The 18,446-nt window shown below is 40.4% G+C and overlaps 2 protein-coding genes across 3 annotated transcripts in view; both read left to right on the top strand.

Moving 5' to 3' along the window:
- LHFPL5 (LHFPL tetraspan subfamily member 5) overlaps positions 1–11,443 on the top strand; it is a 44,050-nt gene extending 32,607 nt beyond the window's left edge. The window contains exon 4 of the mRNA XM_050326904.1: positions 11,327–11,443. The gene's annotated coding sequence lies outside the window, so the exon portion shown is untranslated. The remainder of the gene's footprint in view (positions 1–11,326) is intronic.
- The window catches only part of MAPK14 (mitogen-activated protein kinase 14), a 22,777-nt gene continuing 9,158 nt past the window's right edge, over positions 4,828–18,446 (top strand). Inside the window, exons 1-8 of one of the 2 annotated variants that reach the window (XM_050326901.1) lie at positions 4,828–5,123; positions 11,327–11,456; positions 12,276–12,334; positions 12,709–12,820; positions 13,337–13,366; positions 13,776–13,823; positions 14,295–14,409; positions 15,446–15,517. In XM_050326901.1, coding sequence (XP_050182858.1) covers positions 5,008–5,123; positions 11,327–11,456; positions 12,276–12,334; positions 12,709–12,820; positions 13,337–13,366; positions 13,776–13,823; positions 14,295–14,409; positions 15,446–15,517 — 682 coding nt within the window. In that variant the 5' untranslated portion in view covers positions 4,828–5,007. The remainder of the gene's footprint in view (positions 5,124–11,326; positions 11,457–12,275; positions 12,335–12,708; positions 12,821–13,336; positions 13,367–13,775; positions 13,824–14,294; positions 14,410–15,445; positions 15,518–18,446) is intronic. The other variant, XM_050326900.1, reaches the window with a different exon arrangement.

Raw genomic sequence — 18,446 nt, 5'->3', positions numbered from 1 at the left:
TGTTCCCTAGTCCCATTGGATGGATTTGGAAAGCCCCAGTGAAGCACACATGCAGACTGGCATCGTATTCCCTTGAACAGTAGCTGCCAACGGAGTTTGAACGAGGAGCCTTCCACAGAGGTCTGCTACAGAAACAAGATACTACTGAGCGTCTTCCTTCTTGCCATCTTTCTTCCATGCTTTTCTAATTTTGGAATGGAAAACACAGTCAGGGCAGCACTGTCAAAGGGTTGCTGAGCCAGGCCTAAGCTAAGATACACTCATCTTTCCACAACCAGCCTGGCACTATTTTTTGGAGCAGAATAAATGTCCCCAGACTATGCCCATACGTAAGTGGTTTATCTGGTCCTTCCTCCTTGCTTTCTATGCAGTGTGCCCCACCGCCATGCATGGCCCCAATAACTGCTTCTGCCATGCTCTGCATGGCGTCCGAGCTTCCTCAGCTGCTTCATATCTTCTGCAGCTATTTATCCACAGGAGCAGCTTGTGACTAAAACCACATCAGAGCTGAGGGTGGTTATATGCACGCTGCACTATCATCAATGAAAATGTGCATGTCTGGGGATGTGTATGCTCTAATTCAGTGCAGTGGGAGAGCAGCCTGGATTTCTGCAACATGCCCTGCTAGGAAAATATCATGGCATCCGACGAGCTGGAAAGAATATGAAAATGTTGTTGCATGCACAAAACAACAGTAGTTGTTGCAACTATGTCAGGTGAGAATGTCAGGCTGCCAACAAACACAAGATTACAAACAGGCCTTTAAACTCTGACTTCTGTGGTTTCTTAGAGGTATAGGTTGAATACTTGGCTAAAAAGTACATGCTTTGTGCTTCGCAGCTCATGTCCAGAGATTAAACACAGAAGGCTTGTGTGTATGTGGAAGCAAAGTTGTGGCACCACACAACTGTAAGGGAAAAAGATCAGGATTGACTGGATTTCCTCTCAGTAAGATAATTTGTTTTGCAGCATGAATACCCGTAATTTGCATGCTAGCATACTGACTCTGATTTGTCCCCTGGTGCTAAACTCTGCAAAGTCACAAAGACTGGAACTTTGCTGAACAAGACCCAAAAAAACTTTTAAGTTTTCAGTGGAGACTTTTGATGTTGCCAACAGCTAGGAATGCCATTTCATCTTAAATTAAGGGTAACATAGGACAGCCAACAGAATCTGGAAATTAGGGCTATACTTTTCAGGGGTTTTATATTACTTGTTTTGAACAGAGCTGAGAGGAGCTTGGCGTGAAGCCACTGTCCAAAACAATGCAGGGAAGCATATGTGGTTTGATAATTACTCAATGCCATTTGGGCTTTCAGTTTTTCCTGTCTTTCAGTCCAAAAGGTTTGAGGGTTCTAGGATTCCATTTCCTCTACAGTAAGAAACTCAACACAGTAACATTCACTAAAATCCTTTACCACTGCAGTTTACACCTATGCCACCTCCCAAAATGCAAATGTTTCCTGTGTTACATTATTTAGTAAGTGGATTAAATCAGGACTTGACCTACATGATGTGTTTTGCATCTATGTTTTTGAATCAGAATTTCCAGTAGCTAAACTCTGACTAACCCTACCGCTCAGCGTTCCTTCTTCCCCTTTTTTAATTCCCTGGCAATGTTTGTGATTTTCTATGTACAACGATAAGTGACACTGTCTGCCCAGGGCTTCTGGCAGCTTTAAAGGGTGAACAGTGAGTGGGGGACTTAACACCAGTTAACATTATAGACCTGAGTCCCTTTCCATAATTTCATTGTCCAGGGTGACTATGCACTAGGCTGACAAGTGGGTACCAAATGGAGAACAGAGAAAACACATGAGATAAGGAAGTGGAAAAGCAACAGGGAAAAGATTATGAGCAAGCAAGGCAGACATGTTTTTTAAACAATGAGTTAGGTGAGGGGATAAAAGATATTTTCTTATTAAACATCAAGTACAATGATAAAGTTTCCAGTAACATTACCTGTGACTTCAGAGCAAAATTCTCCCTTTGAACTCTGGGCAAGACCTATTTTATTGCACCGGGTGTTTCTGGGTGGACAGGTGGACAGACGCTTAACTTTAGATCATGTCATAGTTATACACAATTCAACCTTTTCCATCAAGTGATTTTGTTCCTCTGACCCTAGAATTTCATCCAATCTCCTTCTTTCATTTTTTTGGTAAGATATAAAAAGACAGTGCTGGAACAGAGGGCTACTGCACAATCTGTAGGATCTTACTATTACAGAAAGTAATCTTGTTGACAAGTCTTCATGGTTAATGAAAACTAGGAAACACAATAGCAACTCAAACTACAGCTTCATTTGCCTGAATTTATCACCAGGAAATGGTTTTACAGCAGCATAAGTTAGACAAGACCCACAGTTTTAGGCTGTAATACCACACATAGCTAAGCTGATGAAAGAGCTAGTTATAAAGGAAGAAGGCTGGCTCTCCTGGTTTCCTTTCCCTGTGTGGTCCTGTCCCTTCTGGCAGCAGCAAGCTGATAGATTAGCTTACCACACCTTGTAGAACCTCACCCATAGGCAGACTTGAGTCTCAAGTCCTGTCATGGTCTCAAAACAACAGTTTACGTTTCAGTATGTGTTCAGTATACATGCCGAAAGCCCAAATAAATGATGAATCAGAAATCTTATATACATTTTCTTAGGAGCACCTTGTAGAGTAGACACAGCCATAACCTTTGAGAGTTCACTCTAGATCCAAAAAGAGATTCAGGAGGAAAACTGAGATATTCATGGTCAAACAAAACTAAAACAAACCAACAAAACTAAGATCACCGAGACCTGCTGCTTCTGATATCGCAACAGGGACTCCAGCACTGTATTTACTGTCTTGTACACATACACGTGACCAATCATTCTAAGTCACAGAGATTGCTCAGTGTGTCTGACATTGAGCACAATTACCTCTTCTCAAGGCAGTCATTCAACAAGCAAAACTAATATGAAGCAAAAGAGTTTTGCAAATTAAAGGCATTAAAAACCCTGACATGCCAAGAAGTAGTTACTTTTTAGATGTCAGCAGTGGTAACTTTCCGCGGTTCACTCCCGTGGTTTGGACTACAATGACTCACGGCAACATAGGACAGACATGCCACTGTTACACTGTGTAGAGAAGGAGAAAGGTTTTGACATGGGAAGGCAAATGTTTTAAAAGCAAGCTTCCATATCCCGTGTAGAACGTGTCTGTCTTGCATATTATCGCAAGACTCATCTTTCTTAAGCTTGAGATCAAAAGCTAAGTGGCCTTAAACACAAATCCCTGTAATAGAAGGGTTAACTTTGTTCATAAAATCTTACGTGTATGAGGGAATAAGGAGCTTTTGTTATAATTCAACAAGATAAGTTTCATGGACATCCTGTTAATCAAGCAAGTATCAGTAAAAATAATTGCAGACATCTTGCTAAGCAAACAAGTATCAGTATCAGTAAAATTTACAACTGATAAGAAACTGCACCTTTCATCTCTGACAAATACCAGATGACCACTTAACAATGAGCTACAAACTCAAGCCTCAACGCAGCCGCATTAAAAACTCGGGACTTGGAAATGTATAAAAAGGAACATTTACTACATTTTGGTGTGTGCTTCGGCAGGGCACTTGCCCTCCAGGCCACCCAGCGCTGTTTTGCTTTATTATCGCTTGCTTAATAAATTTATCAATGTTTAATTGGAATTGAGTTGTCTAAATTCTTATACTAATTTATAACAATCCCTAACAGTTTATTTGCTGTGATATTCTGTACTTAGTACAGAAGACACCATGGGTTCCACTCCAAAGTATGCTTAACCTGCAGCACTTAATGACTTCATTGAGTCTTACACACATACTTTGAAAACAAGCACTTCCTATCTTTGATATTGCAAGGCCTTTTTCAGTATTGAGAAGTAGTTTACTCTCGAAACACACAGAGAAATATCAGGGCACTGGGAAATCTGTGCTAGGAGAGCTCAGCTCTCCCCATCGCTCCTGGCTTGACACCTCTGGAAGTGAACAAACTCTCCTTAGGAAGTTTACAAGCACAATTAATACTGGCTTGCAAGACTTCAGAAGCACTAAAGCTCCCCTGGGATACACCCTGACAGGCAGTTACTCACTCTGCGCCTGCACCTATTGCTGCCCTAGGTACGTGTTTTTTTTTTTTTTTTTCTTTTCTTTTTTTTTTTCTAGTACAGCCTCTTGCATCGGCCGCAGAAGAACCGAGCAAAGCTCACGGCTGTGACACCCGACCCCGACCCGACCCGGCCCGGCCCGGCCCGGCCCGGCCCAACTCCGGCGCGCCCACACCGCGTCCTCCGCCCCCGGCGCCGCTCTCGCGAGAGGCCGTCGCGCGCGCTCCATATTGGGGCATCTCTGTCCTTGGCACCGGAGCTCTCGCGAGCGCGGTCGTGACGAGCATTGGGCTGTGCGGAGTGTGCGGGGCCAGTGTCCGGGGTCGGTGCCCGGGCGGTGCGGGTTGTGCGGGGCCGGTGCCCGGGCTGTACGGGTACTCGGGGCCGGTGCCGCTCGGGGCGGGGTGGAAGCAGCTGCGGTGTCACCTGCGCGGTCCTACCTGCGGCGGGTGTGTGTCCCCGCCCCGCACGTCGGCGCCGCCGCCTCGCTCGCTGCCTGCTCTGCGAACCCTTCCGCGCCTCACGGGGCCATCCAGCCCCTCTTGGCTTAGCCCAGGGAAGGGAGAGCCGCGTTCGGCATCTCCCCCCACGTCTTTCGAAGGGGGGGGCAGCGGCGGCGCGGAGCGCGGGCGGGCGGGCGGGCGGGGCGTGAGGGGCCGGCGGCGGCCGCGTGGGCGTCCCTGCTGCGGAGCCGCCCTCGCCTGGGGAGCAGCGAGGCGGGGAGGGGAGGGAGCGGAGGAAAGAAGGAAGAAGGAGGGAAGGAAGAAGTTGTCCCGGCTGCAGGAGGAGGTAGTGGCGGCGTCGGTGCTGCTGCTGCTGCAGCCGCGGGCAAAGCCTCCCCCTCCCGCCGGGCCGGGCCGGGCCGGGTGGGGCTTGCTCCGCAGCCGAGATGTCCCAGGAGCGGCCCAAGTTCTACCGGCAGGAGCTGAACAAGACGGTGTGGGAGGTGCCCGAACGTTACCAGAACCTCTCCCCGGTCGGCTCCGGGGCCTACGGCTCCGTCTGGTGAGTGCTTGGAGGGGACCGGGGTGTACGGAGGAGGTCACGTTAGGTCGCTGCCCCCCTCCCCCGCCCTGCATGGACTCGCGGCGGGATCCGCGCGGGGCGGGCACTGCGGCGAGCGGAGCTTTCTTGTCCTTTGGGGGTTCCTCTCCCTCAGCTTCTTACCAGTCTCCTGTTAAACATTTTTCCCCACGGGTTAAGAGCGGTACTGCCGGGAAGCTGCAGCCTTGTCTTTGGAATGCGTTGGGGATTGCACCACATGGCAGGTGGCACTGAAACATGCTTGGAGGGGAAGATAATAATGTATCGTCCCAGGCCCCTCGCCCCGAATGATCTCATATAGACATATTTTACTGTGCCTTCTTGCAGTTAGTAGGTGGGGGCTGGAGAGGGATGGAGCCTGGTAAATCCCCCGTAGCTGGCTTTGCAGAGCTGAGGGCCTGGCAGCTCTTGTCACAGTTTCTTTCTGGACATGAAGGATAGATTATATTTGAGGCAATTGTATTTTTAAACGGAATTTGTTCATAGGCAGGGAGAAGTAGAGGAAAGGCTACGAGGACTGTTATTGTATCCCTGACTTGTTATAGTGGGTGTACAAGTACAAATGTCTTCTTCAGTTATAAAATTGTTGGTAAGTTGAGCTTCAGTGCGTTTGTAGCAAACGTGGGTAGAGCCCCTCTCAAATCTTCGTTCTCGAAGCCTAGCCATGATGATGAAGTTGAGCTGAAATGACATGCATTTCTTAAAATGCTGTGCCTCAAGTATGCAAATGCCTCCATTTCATAAAAGAAAAACAGGCTGCTCAATTTTGTGGCAAGATTAATAAGTATACTTGTTGATTTTTTTTTTTTGTGAAATCATAGAATGGTTTTGATTGGAAGGGAATAGACAGGTTTTGTTTGGTGAAAGAAGGGCCTTGTTGATGGAGCTGATAAATACCCCTGTAAGTATCACAGAGTTATGTAACTCCTGAAATGTAATGGTAAATTAATTTGCTTAGTGCCTTGTACATTGTATTTTAAGGCTGATTCTGTATTGTCTAGCCCACTCCTCTTTTCCCCCTCCCCACAATCTCCACTGTGTGTGTGTAATAGTTCCAAAGCTTATTTTCATAACCAGTAACTAAAGAGTTTGCATCATGAATTTCCTGTTTTGCTGTGTCAAAACTTTCAAAGATTGTGCAACTGTGTTCAGATTAAACAGTGTTGTATTAGAAGCAATTTCAAACATGTGGCACGAGCCTTTTTACAGTCCATGTTAATAGCTTTCCATATGTTCTTCTAAAAAAAAGGTTTCAGAAAACATGTAGTTCAAAAAGACTAATGATATGGAAAGTATGTCAAAGTTAAAAAAATCAACAAACGCAAGTCTTCACATACTTATGTAGGTTTATTGAGCTACAAGTGGTGTTTCATATTTCGGATGTTCCTGCAATGACTTGTTCTGCTCTCTGTCCCTTTTGAAAATTTTTTTTTCTCCCCAGTAAAAATTTACCTCGTTTTATTTGAGTCTTTGAGTTTGGTGTATCTTTTTTTGGATAGTAAATAGTGGGGTTTTAACCACCCTTAAACCAAATGGTTAAATATGCTTTGGTGTATGTTGGCTGCATTACCTTATTCAAATGTAATAAAATGCTCTGCTGTTTATTTAGCTGCCAAGATATGGCATTTGAAAATGAGGGATTTCTAGACAGAGGAGGGGAAAATTAATAAAAAAGAAAGAATTAAGCCAGTGGATGAGTCACTTAGACTGTGGAGCTGTTGGGTTCTTTGAATGTCTGTTGTGAGTCGGAATACCCTAATACAGGAACTTGTCTATTGTGTAGTCAGTGGATGGAGAGAGAAGCATTTTCTACAGGCAGCCTGAGACACGTGCCTAAAGTTGGAGCAAACATTGCACGTTTTTTCAAAGGGTGGTGCGCAGTGTTGGAAGAATGATGTTCAAATGACCAGCTCAGGTATTTTTCAAGATCTATTTCAAGAAATGGAAATATGTGGAGATGCAAGTGGGAATTCAGTTCTGAAACTTGGAGAAACATCTGTATGTATCCTCCCATTGATTCTTACTAAGTCATGTGACATCTGTTGTGTGAAATGTTATTTCATTTATTCTTGCAGCAGTTTTGTATGTTCATACAGCATAGTCTTTTGCGTGAAAAGGGTTTTGTAACCAGGCCTACACTGAAAAAAAAGGGTTCCTCATGTATCAGTCTTGTATTGTTTCATTTAAGGAGGAGAGGGACCTAGACAATACAACATCTTGCAGTGGGAAGTTGCTAAACAGGGATGGGATTGATGGGTGACTCACAGGTTAGTTGGAGGATTGCTTTGTTTCTTGTGTGTGCTGGTGAGAAGTCTGGGCACGTGGCATTAGTTCAGCCAGTTCTAAGCCAAGCAAAGCAGTGTTTTGACAATTTTTGCCATCAATGTCTAAAATGCTGTGAAGGCACACTCGGTATACTCTTAGTTTCCTTCATTGTTGTATTTTTAGCAGCTGCTGTGTGTGTGCTATATTGATACCTGTGTAAAATAATGGATCTGGTTTAATTGCTTTGTAAGCTGTCTGTGTGGCCTTAATTAATTTGGAAAGCAATTGATCAGCCAAAATTTATTCTTCCTCAAAACCTCGCGTAAGATTTTTTTGAATTTGGTTGTTTTGTTGTTTTTTGGTTTTTTTGGTAGACTGTCAGGTGATACAATCCTTCCAAAACCTATGATTTTTTCCCATTTCAACCCATAGTTGTACTAACAGTGAGTCTGAATGTCTTGGATACTGAGATAATTACCAGAAAAATGTGTGGGTTTAAGAAATTTTAAAACATTGGGCTCCAGAGGGAATGAAATAACAGCCTTAAATATCACCTCTGTCGTAACAGTTCCTCTGTGGATTTTTTCTAATACCTCATCAAAGCATGCAGGTGCCTCCAAAGCATGTATGTGCTTGAAGGGACATGTGCCTGCTTCTCCTGTAAGGTGTGGTAGATATGTGAGGAGTGATAGGAAAAGAACTACAAAACTGAGTGGAAGGAAGCAACCATACAGGCACGATTAGCAGAAGATGTGTGAGGAAGGGAGAATCGAGTAGCAGAAGGGCAGGCACAGAAAAGCCATGGACAGAGCTCTGAAAGTGCTGGCAAGTAGTTTGAACTTTATGGGAACTTCGTATATTAAGAAGTGAAATTAGTATGGGGACATCTGTCCCTATCTATAGGAAGATTTTTATTGCAACTTTCTTAGAAGCAGAAGCTAATGTAGCAGAGGAAAATGAGATTTACAACTTTGATGGTGTATTAGAAGGGTACCTGACTGAAATGCAGGTACAGGTTTTACTTAGAAGTGACTGCTGTTAATAATAAACTGTCAGGTACTAAGAACTATGTTTTTCTATCTGTGATTAGGGGTACATAAATTAACTCCAGAGGTACCACTGAAGATACTCATATAGCTTGGGTATTTGCACTAGCAGTGTGCAGCATACTATTTAGCAAAGTAGGCTTTGCAAAATAATCTTTGTGATTATCCAGTATTTAAATAAATTGTGTTCATAAGTAATTTTGTGCATGCTTCAGTTCCTCAGACTACTTCAACTGTTACTTCTAAGATCTAAGTTGGATCAATTTATAGATTCTCTAAAATATTTGTTTTATTCTACCTTTTATGTTCTGGATTTAATTCAGGTTAGCTCAGAATTGTAATTCTAGCTTGCTTAGGGTGAGGTGGATGCAGTTCATTTGCCATAGCACAGTACCGTGTAAGAGATTAAAAAATGTATGATAAAATCTCAATTTGCGCTGATCCTGTTCTAAAAGGGATTTAAAACTGTAGGCCATGCAATTTTTTTACCCAGTTGGGCTTTGTTAGCTGAAAAATGATCAGTGTAACGCAGCTCTTTTAAGTCTGTGATGGATGCCAGATTCATGTTCTTCAAAATGCTCTCCAACTTGTAACTGTCCTGTAGCTCTGTGAGAACCATTAGGCAAATTATCTGTATTGGCGGAAAATTACTCAACATGCTTTTATCTGTAGGGAAATAGTCTTTAGGCCTCAAATATGACCAAACTTAGTCTTCTGACTTTAGGAGTAAGTCTAAATTGTGAATGTGCAGTAATACAAAACTTTCTTTCCTGGCCTTGTGCACAGTGTCGTTGTTGCAGTGCTGCTGATTGCAATTCCCCTTGGGCATTGTACAGCTACTATAGCAGCATAATGACTTGATACAGCCCCAAAAATTGTCATTAAAAAAAAAAAAAAAGGTGAAATTGAATTTGATTTGGACCCTGAAACAGCTTATGTTATGTCTGATAGTTCTGAAATCTTCTTGGAAATAGAAATATCTGAAATATCTTGGAAACCAAGAGAGAAATTTGACTCAAGAGCTGTGGAAGTGGTTAAGATGCTGGGGATCTCCTTTTCAGTATGAGTTACTGGTATATGCTGCATTTTTTTACCTGAAATGTTTGAAAACTGGTAAAGATTCATGGCTAATTCACAACAGCATGTGTTGAATTATGATAACTAATCCTATTTTTGCTGTAAGTCCTAGAAAACACATTATGTATCAGTAAAATATGTAATTTCAGGCCGAATTAGGGATCTTGGTATATTGTAAAATGGTGTATGTATTTCATGAAGTGTTGCAGCTTAAATACTGATTTTTCTAGTGGTGTGTGAGAACTTGCTGATTTCAAATCAAGAGTAAAAAATGAACGCCTAATGGCTTCTTTTGTCTACTCAAGCTGAGTGAGGTGTAAAGGATAACTTGTGTGCGCAAGTAGTTGCTCACGGGCATTCTTTGAGCCAGTATGATGTAGCTTGAGAAATTCACCTGTGGCAGGTTGATGCTCCAGTGACCTGCTGTCTGTACTCCTGTAATTTTTCCAGAGAGCTCTTTCCACTGTGTGTATGCCCTTTACCGAAAAGGAGATACTGTTCTTCCGCTGTTCACAGTGGGTGTTTCCATTCTCTGGCAGGACCTGGGGAAGGGATCCCTGTTTGTAGAAGTGAATTGATACTGTGTTCTCTGTTTCTCATGAACCTCATTTATGAAATTCCTTGGAAACTGGGCAACTTTGAGCTAAGAAGTCTTTTTGCAGGTTAATTCCAGTTGATTGCTTTAGGAATAAATGACAACTGCATTTATTTCAAATAGCTCCTTTGGCAGGGGTGGGCATTGTGGGTTGCACGTGCAATTGTGCGTTTGTTCTAGAATTACTTTTTTTGATTGATTTTGAACTTTCTGTTAGTTGAGCTTTACATTTCACATCTTACATTTATAAATGTGTAGCATTCCTTTTCACTTGATGTTTATCGAGAACTAGTTCATACTCATTATTAAATGGAAACAGGAGTTCACTTGAGTCATAGTGCAACAGGAAAATAAACAAATATTGTACTTCTATGACCTTCTTCATTCCATACTCTCCCCATGTTTGTTATCTTGAGGCAAGTGTTACCTTGATTGCACATCCTCCCTTTCTCCTTCTTTTTGGATAGACCAGAGCTTTATAAGTTATATAAGGACTTACTTAAGAAAAGATAATTTTACGCTACAAAGCATAAAAAAACCCAAACCTATTTGTACAAAGTTTCTGCTAAAGGGACAAGTTTTGATAATGTGCAGCTAATTGTTATTTATTCACGTGCATTTTTGTATAACAGAACTTTAGGATTGGATGTGATTTACCAAAGAAATTTGGTTTCAGCTTCAACCGTAGTTAACAGCAGTCGTAATTGATTTTACTAGGCATAAATCTTGGATTTTTGCATGGACTTAAATCAATGAATGATAGTATTTTGAGCGTAGCATTTTGTGATGAAGTGTGGCATATGAAAGTGTGTTTAGGAATAGTGATAATATTTAAAAGTACTTTTCCTCTTTCCAGAGCTTTATTACATATTTAGTTTAAGAGCACTTTAGACAGCAAAGTCATAAACATTTGCTTTTTTTCCTACAAATTTTCCCTTTACTATATGGACAAGACCCATCTTTTAAACATTTTCTGTAGAAACCAACAGTTGTGTAAATATGTGGGGATTTTGGGTGAGAGTACAGGTTATGGACCAGGAGACTTAGAAATTATTTTCATTGGAGAAATGGCGTTGATTGTGATTCAGTATCTAGATAGCTACTATCTAGAGTTTCTAAGTGTGGATTTGAAGGCATTTATAAAGAATTCATTTGGATAATTTGATTAATCTTTGTTGTAGTTCTGCCTTTGACACAAAAACTGGGTTACGTGTGGCTGTGAAGAAGCTGTCCCGACCATTTCAGTCCATCATCCATGCCAAAAGGACCTACCGAGAGCTGCGGCTACTTAAGCACATGAAACACGAAAATGTAAGTTGAAGGAGGTGGTATGAAATGTTTATCTGAAGTTGGACTATCCAGTGAGCATCTGTCATTGTATTTAAGATCTTGCTGCGTGTGATTTTTTTCCTAATGCTAAATACAAAGCTTGCAGTAGTGCAAGGGATGATAGCTGTAAAAAAGCATGCAGAGTGAAAAAACCAAACCCAAAAAACCCCACAATACCAATTTTGTATTAAAAAAAATCTTAATATTCTATAGAATATAATCTTGAAGTTACAGTTTAGCCAGTTCATGCTGTCCTAAGGATTTGGGACACAAGTGATGTCACATTCTCATGTTTACTTGCTGTAGTAAACTGCAGTTTTTGTTATGTTAAGCATTTACCTAAAGAAAGAAAATCCCAAAGTTTGTTTTTAGTGGTTTTTAATACTTGTTTTGGCTTGCCTGTATCAGAAGGGTGGGAAGTAGATGTTCACTAGATTCCTGTAGGTAAAATAGGGAGGAAAAAAGGAGTGGTGGTGAAGGTGTGGAAATTAGATGGCTTTTCATACAATGGAAAGTATGGCAGTTTAAGGGGCTCGAGCATAAGGTGGTTTTCTATATCCTGTATGTAGTCTAGTTCATTCTGATCTTGAGCAAGTAAATGAACCTGCAGGGCACTCAAGTGTGTCTGCATTATATTTTCAAGTTTCAGAAGGCCTTGTTAGCTTGCCTAAAGCACAACACTGAGGAGATGGAAATAAAAACATTTACTGGAAGGAGTAGCTTCTATGCCACAAAGGATCTTAGTAATTATATCATATTATGCTATGAATATATTTCACAGCTTTACTATTTTCTTTCTAGGTGATCGGCTTGTTGGATGTGTTCACCCCTGCCAAGTCGCTAGAAGAATTCAATGATGTGTAGGTAACTTCTCTGAAGACTGCAACAAAATACCTTTTGTATCTTCTTTATGTCTCCCACATTATTACAGAAATACTTGGCACCTTAATTTGTTTGCCGTCATTCACAAATAATTCTGAATTCCAGCACAAAGATACTAGGACATCCTAAGCTATTGGACTTGTCAAACTTGTTCACTTGGTATGTTTTATTGACCAGCGCTGTTGGAATCAGCGTAATAATCTGCTACATTATTTAAAGCATTGTGGATATATTTCATTCATTAGCATGCTTTGGGGCAGTCAGCCCTGCTACTGGAGATGCATAGGGAATTTTTATCCTAATCCTGTTGAAGAGATTGCTTCACAGCCCACGTGTTTCCTTCTGATAATAGGTACTTGGTGACACACCTTATGGGAGCAGACCTGAACAACATTGTGAAATGCCAGAAGCTCACCGATGACCATGTGCAGTTTCTCATATACCAGATTCTTCGGGGACTGAAGGTACGTGCATCTGTCCTACCCCAATGCTCATCAACAGGAGACGCAAATTTTTGAGGAGTGTTTTATCCTCAGAGATTCAGATGAGTACACAGTGGGGCTTCTGTAACTTTCCTAACGTATCATAGGATAATTTTGTATTATTGTTCTTTCATTTTATAGCTCTTTGGAGCTCTGTATCAGTAAGTTGCCTATCGTTTTTGTGTATTCGTGTGGCCAGGGTCTGGAAAACTATGAACTGATGCCCTCTAATCTGCTCTGGCTATGAATTTGCCCTTTCTTCAGTTTCATTTACTTTTGTGGTTCCACTCAGGTGACAGCACTCCTGGGTGTTCCTAATGAAAGACAAACTGGAACACCTACCTACTTAAAACTCACAGACACACAGTCAGTTCCTTCTGCAGACAGGCTGTAGCATTTGAATTGTGTGGGCTGGGGTAGGGCAGTATTTTCTACTGAAGAAATGAAAAGGAGGCTACTGGGATTGTTATATAAAATTTATCCTCTTTTCTTTTACAGTACATCCATTCAGCTGACATAATACACAGGGTAAGTGTTAATTCTAAGATTGTTTTTGTACAGAAAACAATGTCTTCAAAAATGAAGCACAGAATTTTATGATCTAGCACTGATTGAAGCCAGAAGAAATTTTCCAAGAATTAGTTTGGTTAAATAATAAAAAGATTAAATATGGGAAGTGGTTATCAAGATCTGTAGCTTCTGCCTGTGTTCAACTTGTATCTTTGTGAAGCAGCTTTTCTGTTAAATATACATATATTGCACTGATTTTGCAATAATCCTTTATGCAGTTTTGCTTATATGTGATATCTCTGACTACCATAAAGTACTTTACCCAGAGTTGGTATTTACACTCAGTTAGAATCTATATTTCTATCTGCATTTATATTTTTATCTACTTCAGACTTGTGAAATAACACTGTTGATGTTTAATTTTTAGGATTTAAAACCTAGTAACCTAGCTGTTAATGAAGACTGTGAGCTAAAGGTAATGTAATCACAAGATCTGATTGCTTTGAGTGAGATTTGAGTGAGATTTGAGTGAATGCTGTGTGGAAGTCCCTTGCAATTAAAGGGTCAGAATGATGCCTTTTGAAAATACTTTGTAGCCCAAGGTACTAATGTACTTCCCAGCTGTAAAGGGATGTAAGGATGTGTTTTCTGTATCTGTGTCTGTGTTTCTAATGAATCATAATGAAAGTGAAGAGTTAATAGATTTAGTTTGGGTTTAGTTGCTTTGGAGACAAGATATCGAGACATAATTCTTATTGTCGAGTCCTATGCCGCTCTAGGCTAGTGTATTTTAACAGGTTTCATAATCTGGTGAAATCTGGTTTCATAATCTGTTTTTTGCAGCTCCGCTTCCTCTCTTCTACCCATTCCAGTGATTGCTTGGTTGTTTGCTCTAGCTGGTTTCCATTGTTCCACTGCAGTAGTTTGTGTTATGTCTTTTTTGTAGATCCTGGATTTTGGCTTGGCCCGACACACAGATGACGAGATGACCGGTTATGTGGCTACCCGGTGGTACAGGGCCCCTGAAATCATGCTGAACTGGATGCATTACAACCAGACAGGTAATGCCTCTAACTAACACAAGGCTTTTCAGTTTCTGAATGATGGGGAACAAAGATTATCCTTCTACGTGCTTCCTTCCATTTGAAGGTGTAAGTCAGCAGTCATGGTAATTATGCTTCAGTAAGAGAGCTTAAAAGAAGCAAGCCATAGAATTGGTATTTGAACCACAGTCTGTCAGATGTAAGTTAAGAATCATTGTGATAGCCTTCACAAGACTAATTTAAATTTGAACCTTTGAAACTGCAATCAGTAAAATATTGTCAGCACTTATCCATTGTTTTCTCTAGCTCAGTAGGTTTTAAAGTAAGTCACGGGAATGTATCTGGATGAGGAGAAGGTGTGCTTCTAGGAAGCTACTGGGAATACATTGAAAAATGTCTGCAGTTATACTGTGAAGAAATGATTGGAAAGTATATAAATCTATTCTGTCCTCTCTTGTTAGCCACTTGTTCAGAGTTTTATCTTCCTCACAGTTTCGAGTATCTTCTGTCTAGCACACCGCACTTCCTACTTGCAGATCAGGCACAGAGAAGAAAAATCAAAGGTTGAGAGTGGTTCTTGTACAGGACGGCATATGCACCAACCATACGTGCTACCCCAATTTCATACATCAATACTTTTTCTTTTTTTTTTTTTTTTCTTTCCTCTTGCATGTATATGGGCTTGTCTTATATCTCTGGTAAGATAGTTGGTGGTTGTTTGGGTAGAATTTATGTAAGGCGACATGCAAATTCATTCCTCAGAGTTGTCTTGGTCAGGTTTTGTCCTCTGATTATATAGATTCCTCCACAGCTCTTTGATGTTCATGTTATGCTCTGGAAGGAAGAGTTGCCTGGTCTAGTATTCTGTTGTTTGTACAAGTTTTAGGTGACACAGTTACGGAACTGTATTAGTAAGCTTGCAATGTATTTCAGATTGCTTCAACGACATAAGACTGTTTAAAGGTGGAGTTGTTTGGAGTAGTTGGAACAGGGTGATTCTACTGAGATTGTATTTTTATGCATTATGTTTTGTTTTCTCTTTTATTTTGTTTAGTTGATATTTGGTCAGTGGGATGCATTATGGCTGAATTGTTGACTGGAAGGACGTTGTTCCCTGGTACAGACCGTATCCTTTAGAAGTAATATATTTTTTGAAATGGAAGTTACAGATCTTCATTTTCACAAATACTTGACAAGAAAATAAGTTCTGTGTTTGGTTGTGTACTTTTTTTGTTTGTTTTCAAATTAATGGCTTCTATTACAGTATGATGAGGTGAGTTCTTGATTTTGCTGCACATCTATTCCTATTTATTAGCATCACTAGAACTACTGACATACTGTTTGTTTTTGGGAGTTACTTTCCTTTATTTAAATTTATTAGTTGAGTTTGTAGAAAATACCTGCATGGCTGTATGCTGAGAATCCTATCATGCTTCGGGTTTCTAGCAAATGTGAAACATCCCTTCTGACCTCTCTTTCGTCCTGGGGGTGTGCTGTGAAAGCAGTGGGTTTGCAGATTCTTTAGTGTCAAGGTTCTCATTAAAATTGCTTTGAAATGTTTAGGTTCTGCTTCCATGCCTGGAAGTAAACAGATTTGTGAGCCTTCTTTCGCTCATATTGATATGAAAAATCGAGCTTGAATAACGTTGTTTCAAAATTTATTTATTTTTTGCCTTATCAAAGTGGACGGGGTAAGACACTTTGGCAAATTTATGAGAACAGTTTGTGAGATTTGGTCACATTTTCCCCAGGAAGCTGGAACTGAGGCTTGATGCAAATTGCTGCTCTTAACATCTTTTCTCCATTCAGGCGCACAGCAGGATAATTTACTACTGGCAAGACTTTTCATTGCTAGAGGACTTTATTTGCCAGAGAAAAGTACATTGCCCACCTTCTACCAAAGTTTATTATTTCAACCACAGTTTATTTTAATAACTTTTATTAATTTATTAGTATTTATGTCTGTTAATTCAAATATGTTAGCACTTGATGAAAAGAAAACTAGTGTTAGAAGTGCTGGGTTTCTGTTTACTGTGTTACTTTTGGAAAACATCTTGGGGAAAAGGCTCGCATTCCAGCTTTGACGCAGTTTCAACTCCCTTTTCAGTGTGCTGTAACTTTATCCTCTTCTCTCTTTGTCTGGTTGTCTTCATCTCATAATTTGTCTCATCTCATAATTTGTTGAATTTGTTGTATTCCACTGTGTAGTCATCTCTGCTGTATATTTCTGTTGTCACACAGAAACTGAGCTAAAACAAAAGTGGCTTCAAAGCTAGAAAAAAAATCACTCTATTTCTATCCACTGATCGAGCATGTGTAGGTTGCTTTGAACAGATTTTTTTTTTTTGTTTCTTTCAAGAAAAACTGAGGGATCAAGAATTGTGTATTGAAACAAAGCAAAAGTCTTTCAGCTGTTGCCATTATTTGACTCTAGTAACAATGGCACTTTAGATTTTAAAAATCTTGACACTTGCAACTATAATATTTGCTAATAGGCTTTGCAATGTGTAACAAATCCTTCATGATGAGTTCTTTATGACTTGAACAAAAGAGTGATCTTCCAAGCCTGAAAATTTTTTTCTCTGTGTTCTTAGCTGTAAATTACAGCCAATAATATCTGCAATGCAAAATAGAGTTTACTTCTAGGATCTAAATTGTTTGCTCTGTCAAAATGAGATACTGCACTAAGTTATATCTCCCAGCAGATGCTTGTGATTGTTTATACTTTAAATGCACAATTTCTTTCGCAAATGGCAGCAATGCTTTTTAATTAAATGCTTTTTCTGTTCTGAGTTGAGATGTAAGAAAATATGGTGAGATTTAAGAAAAATAAGGCCCAATCCTTTCCCATTTTAGACAAAACTTTGTAGTACTGTAGTTCTTACAGTTTGTGTGTGTGGTTTCCCACTTCAAGTAAATGTATATGTTTTTGATTGTGAAGTTAGAATTATAAGGGGAGGAGCCTTGGTTCAGAATCTTGTTTGTGCATGTAAGACTCATCCAAGGATCTAGAAAGGACCCAAGCTGTCAGCTTTCATCCCAGTTTTGCTGATATCTAAAGACAGCAAGCAGAAGTAAGATAACAATCGGCTCTAGTTTCTTCCTGTCTTGGAAGGCTCTCTTTTTTTATGCATGATTTTAGAACAAAGTTTTTAAGAAATTTTCCAGGTTTAGATGCTGTTGGATAGTTCTGGGCTCTTAATAACTTGTTTGTACCTGCAGATCTGCTGAGGCCTGTGTTCCTCCTGCAGTGTCACTATACAACTGCTGACTTACTGACTTTGCAAATAATATTAACATACATAATTCAAGGTATGTTTAGCTTGCCTCTAGTAAGTATTGCTTGCCTCAAGTAAGCTTGCCTCTTGCAGTATATCCAAATCCACTGCAGTTCTAGAAAATTCTTTTTGCAGTTGGAGGCAACATGACTGCTTTCTGTGTGTTCAGGAAGCTGGAAATTGCTCCTGTTTCACAACTGAAAATTTGAAATTCTTCTTGCTTTTTGGTCTCAAGATGTTAATTTTCTCGACTCTAGAGCTTCACATTTCTAAAATTAAAGAGAGAGTGACAGAATATGTAATAGCTTCTCAGGATGATTGTCCTGTTCAGATGGTTCTTTTGTTTGAAGTATTGGTGCCTTTCACCAGGAATCTGGCAGAAATGGCATGATGTTATTTACAGTCCATCACATATTTCTTTATGCGGCCCAGAGATGCATCTGTTACTTATAAGAAGCTTCAGTGTGGGTAAGCTGTACAGTCCATCTAATTGGGTAAGTAATAAAGTTGTATTCCGAGATTATGATCTTCAGTACTGTCTGTGATGATTATGCCACTGATAAACTAATGCTGAACTTAATGTTCTGAAGGACCTAATCTGTAGAGATTCTGAACATGGCTGTCATTGACTTAAAGCAAGAATTGAGATACTCTTAGAAAGAAAACCCCTATGGTTAATATGGGCTTAGCTCTGCAGTATTGTTACAGTACCCCTAACTTAAAACTGAATGTAAGGTAATTGTAATTATTTGTATTGTAATCTACGGGTAGAAATAT

This window comes from Myiozetetes cayanensis, unplaced genomic scaffold (genome assembly GCF_022539395.1).
Source record: "Myiozetetes cayanensis isolate MyiCay16 unplaced genomic scaffold, myiCay2020 scf32, whole genome shotgun sequence".
Lineage (NCBI taxonomy): Eukaryota > Metazoa > Chordata > Aves > Passeriformes > Tyrannidae > Myiozetetes > Myiozetetes cayanensis.
This window is presented reverse-complemented; position numbering and strand designations above follow the sequence as displayed.